The sequence below is a fragment of the Brassica oleracea genome, chromosome C9 (assembly GCF_000695525.1).
Source record: "Brassica oleracea var. oleracea cultivar TO1000 chromosome C9, BOL, whole genome shotgun sequence".
Classification (NCBI taxonomy): Eukaryota; Viridiplantae; Streptophyta; class Magnoliopsida; order Brassicales; family Brassicaceae; genus Brassica; species Brassica oleracea.
Window position 1 is genome coordinate 8,695,337 of NC_027756.1, and position 9,198 is coordinate 8,704,534.

General features: G+C 42.8%; 1 protein-coding gene across 1 annotated transcript; it reads left to right on the plus strand.

Annotated features, from left to right (window-relative positions):
- Positions 1-411: 411 nt before the first annotated feature.
- On the plus strand, positions 412-765 carry LOC106314259. The gene has a single exon (XM_013752165.1). The coding sequence runs from the start codon at positions 412-414 to the stop codon at positions 763-765; it is 354 nt and encodes a 117-aa protein (XP_013607619.1).
- Positions 766-9,198: the final 8,433 nt, after the last annotated feature.

The following is a 9,198-nucleotide window of genomic DNA, read 5'->3' on the forward strand; positions in this document are numbered from 1 at the left end:
ATAGATTTAATTGAAGGCTGGATGAGAAAGGCGATTTTGAGATCCAGACTTTCCCCGTCTCTGACGCTCTCTCACCGGCCATCTGGGACACCACGCCGGCCTCCAGGATCACAAGGGAGACTAAGCTACACTCCTTGTGATCTCTCTTTTTTTTCTTGGTTTTTTCTCTCAGCGAGTCTTGTCGTTTCACCCTCTGGCTTTCTTGCCAAGTAACCAAATATTCTCTTAATATTCGCTTTCCGTTTTTCAGTCGAGATCCCCTCACCGTCCTGCACAAAACCCTAAAGCCACCCCCTACTATAAACTTCCGCTCTTCACCCCTCGGATTCTCACTGCAGCCCAATAGTCCCTCAGATCTCAACTCGCACTCTCTCTAGCGTTTGCTAAGTTACAACAGTTTTACCCATCACCATGAGTCAATCATCACTTTTGATCCGCAGCGGAGTCTCCTCCAATAGATATCGTAAGGCCCCTCAATTGGAAGATGATATCATACGCATACCGGAGTGTGATCTCAATGACGTCAAGGAGCGTTTCCGCCTCACGCTCATTGGACGTGTTTTCCACATCCGTGGAAGAAGCAGCGATGCCCTGATCAACCTTCTCCCTCGCCCCCGAATCTGGAGTGTAGAGGGAAGAGTCCGTGGACTGAACTTCGGGAATGGCCGCTTCCAATTCGATTTTGACAAAGAAGAGGACTTGCAGATGGTCCTAAATAAGCGCCCCTGTCATTTCAACCAGTGGAGTTTCGCGCTGGAACGTTAGGAACCTTTCACTAGCGAGACTTTTCCGAACACGATCCCGTTTTGGATAAATGTGACAGGAGTCCCAGTTCATTTCTGGAATGAAAAAACTTTCACGGAGATTGCTAACGCACTTGGACAAAAGCTCTCAGTCGATGAAAAAAAATCGCGAATCCAAGTCTCCATCGACGCGGACAAACCCCTACAATTTGAACAAAGAATAGGATTCCCAAGTGGAGACATCGGGAAAGTAACGCTAACGTATGATGGTCTCCACCGTTAATGCTTCACCTGCAACCTCATCTCTCATGACGAAAATACCTGCCCCCTGTTGGTACCAGAGGAAAGGGAGCTCAAGAGGAAGCTGCGACTGGAAAATCTGGAGAACAATGAGCAGTCAAGATTCCCTATTCAAGGCTCTCAAGGTTTTACCTCTCGGAATCCGCTAAAGCGAGCCCGCTCCCCTACTAATGGGAGACATCCTAGTCCCTCGGCAACCTCAAGATATAGCGAGCTCAACCGTGAGGAGAAAAGAAGGAGAAGTGCGTCCTCGTCCTATCAACCTCGTGAAGCTCGAGTCACCGATACTCATGCTAGAGATCGTAAAAGTTCGAGCAGACAGGAGAACCACTACACTCAACATGGAAGGGAAGTATGGAGCCGTCTGGAAAACCCATCTAGGAGGAAGGAACTGCAAGGATCACAAAGAGGACGCACCCCAAATCACTCTGAACGGAACACCTCTCGCAAGGAGACGTCCCGCCCAAGCCACAAACCTTCCGCTGAATGGCAACCACGACGTTTTTCTGGAGAACACAGAAAAAGAACAAGCAATCACCTAGCACCTCGCCAGACGGAGGACGAACGTATGGAAAGATCTAGAGCTACTTTTGACTCTCAAAAGACTATCACGGACAACCGTGTATCCCTGGAATCAGGAGAAATATTTGAAACCCATCGATAGGAAGTTGATGTTGCAATGGCAGAGGAGGAAAGGACCCGACGCCTCAAAGGCAAAGCCATTGCCACCGGACCACCTTCGCCAAAGCACAAGACTCCCCGGCCCCTGGTCCATGCGAACTAAGGAATCATTCTGACTTCGCCCGTAAAGCCAGCCGATGCACCTCAAGTCAAAAGGTATGATCAACCTTTATTGGAACAAGATGATGCTATTCTTGATTTAGAAGAAGGTCTAGATCAAGTCCTAGATGCTCCTCTAACTGAGCTTGAATCTGCTGAGGTTGATAACCTAGTTCTGGAAATGGAACATCTTGAAATGGCTGAGAAAATGATGGCTGAAAATAATATAGATGAGAATATGATTGACTTGGATAATGATGATCTTCTTGGAGATTCTCCTGACCTTGCTGATGCAGAAAAAATTGAGGCCATTTCTCAGCTCTCTCCAGCAAATGTTGTGACAAAGAAAGCATCATCTACAAGCAAGCAATTAGAACTTGCAAAGACAGCCGCTTATATTCAAGATGTCGCGCAGGCATCAGGGTCGGATGCCTACGTCCCAAAAGTCCTACTGAAGAAGAAGGACCCCCGGTCTCCTGATATAAAAGGAGCGAGTGCATCCAAGAAACTCCAGGCTCTCGGTGGCCGCGCTTCCCCAAAGAAGAAGACTACACTGGGTAAACGCCCATCATCTACTTCGTCTAAGGTCCCTCGTATTGAGGTGTTTCCTTCTGCTTCACACAAAAAAATATGTGTCCCTTTCAGGTTTGGTGGTGTCCCAGAAACCATCCAGTAAGAAGATATGAGTGCAATAGCATGGAACTGTCAGGGCGCCGGAGCCTATATGACAAAGCAACATCTCCGGAAATTGCATTGCTGTTTTCTTCCTTCTTTTCTTTTTCTTTCAGAAACAAAAAACAATTATTCTTTTCTTCAGGATTTTCAGTTTGAATTTGGTTATAATAAATTGTTTACCGTGGAATCCGAGGGAAGAAGTGGTGGACTAGCACTTTTTTATTTAGACTCTTTTGATGTTACTGTCCTCTTCTCCAATAATCGTATGATTGATATCGAAGCCACCATTGAAGGACACAAATTCTATATCACTTTTGTATATGGTGATCCGGTTGTAGAATACCGAGAAGATGTATGGGAACGCCTAACTCGTATGAGCTTAACGAGGTCTGGCCCTTGGCTGATGCTAGGAGACTTTAATGAGATAACCAGCAACTTAGAGAAAAAAGGGGGTAGAAAACGCCCAGACTCATCTTTCCTCCCTTTTAAATGTATGCTCGACAACTGTGGGATGATCGAGTTTCCATACAAAGGAAATCCCCTCTCTTGGGTGGGCAATAGAGCTTCGGGCAAAGTCCAATGCAGGCTGGACAGCGCAGTTGGAAACGAAGATTGGCACCACTGCTTTTCCCACACGAATGTGGAGTATCTGCGACTTTGGGGTAGTGATCATAGACCTATATTCACCCGCTTCCTATCTCGCAAAAAGCTTGGCAAGAGAAATTTTAAATTTGACAAGAGATGGATCGGTAAAAATGGATTCCGCGACATTGTACTGCATGGCTGGAACAATCCATTTCTTTCCAACAAAGAAGATTTATACGAAAGGATCGCCCATTGTCGCAAGTTTATCTCTCGATGGAAACGTGACAACCACTCAAATGCCAAAAAAAAGATAGAGGACATAAAGGATCTGCTCGAGCAAGCCCAAACCGAGGACGATTTCTCCCAAGAAGCAATCCTAAGCCTCAAGTGGAGTCTTTGCGCGGCTTTTAGAGACGAGGAGCTGTATTGGAAGCAAAAAAGCCGGGCAATTTGGCTAAGAGAAGGTGACCAGAATACAAAGTTCTTCCATGCAACCACCAAGCAGCGGAGAGCCCGAAACATAGTAACAAAGCTACGCAAGGCAAGCGGTTTATGGGCAGAAACAGAAGAGGAAATTGAAGCAGAGGCAATGGGGTACTTCCAGACCCTCTTTACATCGTCCTCTCCCTCGGACTTCACAGAATCCCTCAAATATATCACCGAGAAAGTCACCCCGGCTATGAACGAAGCGTCAACAAAACTTCCATCAAATGATGAGATTCGTCAGGCAGATTTCGATATAAACCCAGAGAAAGCTCCTGGTCCCGACGGCATGACAGGTTTTTTCTTTCAAAGGTATTGGGGAATCACAGCAGAAGTGATGCATCAAACGGTTTAGGACTTCTTCCAATTCAATGTCCTTGACCCTCGACTAAACCAGACGAACATCTGCCTTATCCCAAAAACGGAGCACCCCGTTGAAATGACCAACTTCCGGCCTATAAGTCTTTGCAATGTAAGCCATAAGATCATCTCAAAAATTTTGAGTAAACGGCTTAAGCGCTGCCTGCCCAGATTAATATCGGAGACTCAATCAGCTTTTGTGGCTAGACGATTAATCGCGGACAACATTCTTGTAGCGCATGAGGTCTTTCACGCTTTCAGAACCAATTCAAGTTGTAAAGCTAAGTTTGTTGCCATAAAAACCGATATGAGCAAGGCCTTCGATAGAGTCGAATGGTCATTCCTAGAAGCACTTCTACTGAAACTAGGTTTCTCACCCAAATGGGTAGCATGGATAAAGGTCTGCATTTACTCGGTATCCTATCAAGTACTCCTCAACGGAGAACCAAAAGGCCATATCTCTCCATCGGGAGGCATTAGACAGGGCGACCCACTCTCCCCTTTCCTCTTTATCTTGCTTACGGAAGCATTAATCTCCCAAATCCAGGGAGCTGAGAGGGAAGGCCGGATCACAGGCCTAAAGACTGCAAGAAACAGTCCACCTGTCTCCCATCTCCTATTTGCGGACGATAGCCTTTTCTTTTGTAGAGCAGAAGTCGCGCAATGCACAGAGCTCATGAAGATCATTAATACATATGGTTGCTCTTCGGGACAGCAACTAAATGTAGAGAAGTCGTCCATCCTTTTCGGTAATAAGGTTCTACCAGACCTCAAAAAGAAGATAAAACAGGCGCTAGGAATCACAAAGGAAGGTGGAATGGGAGTATACCTGGGTTTACCCGAGAAAATATGTGGTAGTAAGCAACAAGCCTTCGCGTTCATTCAAGAGAGACTACAGAATCGTATAAATTCATGGTCTGCAAAACTTCTGTCCAAAGGTGGCAAGGAGGTCATGATTAAGTCAGTAGCACAAGCTCTCCCAACATACGTTATGTCATGCTTCCTGCTCCCACAGGACATCATCCGGAAACTCACTAGCGCGATATCCCATTTCTGGTGGAGCACCAAAGATAACAACCGCGGACTTCACTGGATTGCATGGAAAAAAATCTGCACACCGAAGGATCAAGGCGGACTGGGTTTCCGAGATTTTAAAAGTTTCAATCTTGCACTGCTTGCGAAGCAACTCTGGAGACTCATCCAGTTCCCAAACTCTCTTTTGACCCGTGTACTTAAAGCCAGATATTTTCGGAACTCAAACCCGATTGATGTCACCAAAGCGAGAAACCCATCGTATGTATGGAGAAGCCTCATGGCGGCCCAACCTCTCCTAAAGGCTGGCCTACATAAAACAATTGGAACGGGCTGGGGTGGACCCATGGATCCCGATGACCCCAGCCCGTCCCGCGATTCCCTGCGGCTCCTCCTTTAACCCGTCTCTACGCGTTAGCGATTTGTGCGACGCGGCCACAAAGGAATGGAACCCTGAACTCCTTCAAGAGCTGATCGACCCTAACGACATCCCTCTTATCTGCAGCCTCAAGTTGATGAGCTCCCCTCACACCATTGGCTACTGCTGGAACCTCACGTCAACTGGCGTATACTCGGTGAAAACTGGATACGCCATGGTCATGGAATTATCAGAGCCTTCAAACCTACAGCAAGTGCCCGAGCCTAGCATTAAAGCGCTTCAAGCTAAAGTTTGGAAGATCAAGACTTCTAAAAAGATTCAGCACTTCATTTGGCAATCGATCTCAAGGTGCCTCCCGGTATGCAATTCGCTCGTGGATCGCCACTGTGGTACCGAGCGACACTGCCCTCGCTGTGGAACAGAAGAAGACTCTCCCAATCACCTGCTCTTCGAGTGTCCACCATCGATCCAAACTTGGGCTCTAGCGGACATTCCGCACTCTCTGGGGATATTCCCGTGTAGCTCGATTTATAGTAATCTGAATCATGTCATATGGCGCACAAACATCTATGCAATCCCAGATTCTATCAGCGCAAAAGTACCTTGGCTATTATGGTACATATGGAAAGCCCGCAACGACAAGGCCTTTAATGGTAAGGACGTCTCCCCGTTAGAGACTGTCCAACTTGCACAAGCGGAAGTAGAAAGCTGGTACACAGCTCAGACCGTCGAGCAATCGCAGGAAGAAGCACCGAAAGACCCTCCCCCCCGACGTCGGCACCTCACGACCCCGGCCCCAACTGCGCGCTCGATACCTCCTGGCACAAGGATGATGGTTTTTTTGGCAGAGGAATGGTCCTAACTAACGAAGATGGGATGATGACTTATGGTTCATTTGCTAGTAACCGAGTCCTCACCCCCTTACATGCAGAGTTCCAAACTCTTTTCTGGGCTATGAAATCTTCTATCCAGTTGGATCATTGCACAATGAACTTCAAGACAGACTGCCTTCAGCTAGTCAAGCTACTTGAAGAAGACGAAGAAGACAACTAGCCATCTATGTTGGCCGAATTTGATGAGTTCCACCTCATTCGTTCTATGTTTATGTTTTTCTCTAAATCTTTTATTCCCCGTTCTCTAAACTTCCGAGCTGACCGACTTGCAAAAGGAGCTCGGACTCGAGGATTCTCTTTTTCTCATGTAAACTCTCAGCTTCCAAGCTGGATGGCTCCTGAGACCATCCTCTCGGTAGCTTCTTAATAAGATATGGAGCTTTCGATGTCAAAAAAAAAATTGAAGGCTGGATAAACCTGAAACCACGCTCATGTTTACCACCATTTGGGATTGTTGTAGGACAACTTGCCCCATGGATCTTATGGATTGCATGCAACAACCTGGTCTTCGAAGATAAAATCTTCACTTTGGAAGATGCTCTGTTGAAAGCCATTTTAGTGGTAACTTACTTAACACACTCATCTGGCCACGCTTCTATATTGGGCTTTACATGGTAACTACTAAGAGAATAATATGAACAAAGAGGAAAAAATGAACCGAAACAAAATAGTAGGGAACTATTGTTTGTTTCTTATTGTTTCTTTAATAAGGAATATATTTGTTCTATAATTCATTAAATTAAAAGGAGTGAAAATGAATATTAGAGAAAAAAACAAATTTTATGAATGGAGTCCCAATTTAAAGAATAAATTTTTTTTTACTATTTCTACTCATTCTTTTTTGTTTTGGTCTAATCTATTTATATTCATTCTTTTGGTTACCATTTAGACACAAAGACTGAATGCACGTAATTTTCTATAAAAATAGTATATGAAGATAAGTATTACTTTTTAATAAATTCTTAGATATTTTATGTATTTTTATTCGTATAAATCTTCTATATCTTATCTATTTTTCGTGTTTTTCATAATTTTGATATTGTGGATGTTTTCGATCTCCCAAACACTTATCATCTACCACATGATTTTTTTCTCTTATCACATTAGCTTTTCTCTGGTTGTTCATAAAGATACAAAGAATTGCCTAATCATCAGTATTCTAAAATAACAATTATAGTAGTTGTTTGATGATCTCGTTCAACTACAGTATACAAGTCTTGGTTCATGTATAATAAACACTTGGTCGCCTGGTGAAATCGTACATGAACCACCATTACCTGAGCAGGACGTTGGGAAAATTATGTCTTCTCGAATGTTATATATATTGGCTCAACAGACAACATGTCTGAGGTTGGTTACATGATTTAAAAGAAGATGTGTTTCTCGGTTCTGTTGCCATGGAGTTTACTATACTGAACTGTACGACCTCCATGAGCAGCGTCTAATTCAACTGCCATAACAGCTTCTTCCTATAGCACTAAAATCTCTTTCAACTTTAACATCCTGCTGATCATTTGGCATCTCTTCGTAACCGTTCTTTATCTCTCGAATTTTCTCGGATCATGTTATGCTTTTTCCTGGCCTGGATAGTTTTGTAGAAAAATAGGTTGTTCCTATCCCCACGTCAAGCCAATGAAATTTGGCTTGCTGTTTTAATCTTCTTACAAAGAGAAATGTAATAAAACCATAAAAAGAAGTTCACCAGAGAGGAGGTATCTTTACCAAGCGAAACCAGTATTATGGTACAGAGCAACTGTTCTTAATGAGCATATCTGTCCAATTTGCAAATTGTTTTTTAAATATTCTTAATTGCATAAACTAAACCATTTTTGTCAAGTTAGACACACGGTTGCCTAGTCGTCAGTGGAGAAAAATGAGATTTTTTTGTGTGTTCTTGTTAATCTATTTCAAGACCAAGACCTAATTTAGATTTGACTTAATTCAATCCTAACATGATTCTAAAGAAGGTAGGAACACTAACCTTGATCCATGCTTGGATGCAATCCCACCAATTGATGTTCTCCTCTTTAACCTTCTTTCTTTGGTGGTTTCCTTGATGGAGAAGAAACCCCAAACCTTCCCTTAATCTCTCTTGTTGATAATCAGTATTATTATTATGTGTTTTTGAAAGACTCTCACTTTTCTTACGTAAATAAAAAAGACGATGCATAAGGTCTTTTATATTAGGCAAACGGTTGTGTGTGTTAAGCAACACAACTCTCCATAATTCCAACATAACTCTTTGATATAATAACCGTACCACAACGTATAGTCATATATGTTATATACCATTATTTAATATATATATAACATATATTATATAATTATGAGATTAAGGACATTTATGAATATAAGGTAAAGTAGGAGGGTTATCAATACACCCGGATTCTAATTCATTAATCGAAACCGATCCATCACGGTATCGCTTTATATTAGAATCTAAAAACATTAATATGAACTTGAACTTTATATTAAACCAATAGATACATAGGTCACATAGAATATAAAATATTCTTACATTCTCCCACTTGACATTTGTGTCTACTTAAGGGTTCAATAACTTTAATGTGCACTTTTATATCAAATTCACTTGATCTTTACTAAAAATTTGAATTGATCGAATCATGGCGGTTGTATGCCATTAAACGACATAGTCCCTTCCATGTATCACAAATCAATTCCAATTTTATATCAATCCTTATATGAGAAGAACTTTTATTTCTCAAACCAACCATATGTTATCTACAAACCATAAGTGTATACACATACTTTAATGATAACATAATAAATAAATCAGAAACATAACTTTATGTGAATTCTCAGTGTCAAATACATAATGAGCATCCCATAACTAAAATAGCAAAGCCTTATCTATAATACCCATACGTTCTACATGGCCATTGAACGCCTTGGGTGGTAAACCTTTAGTTAGCGGATCCGCTACCATCATGTCCGTCCTTATGTGCTC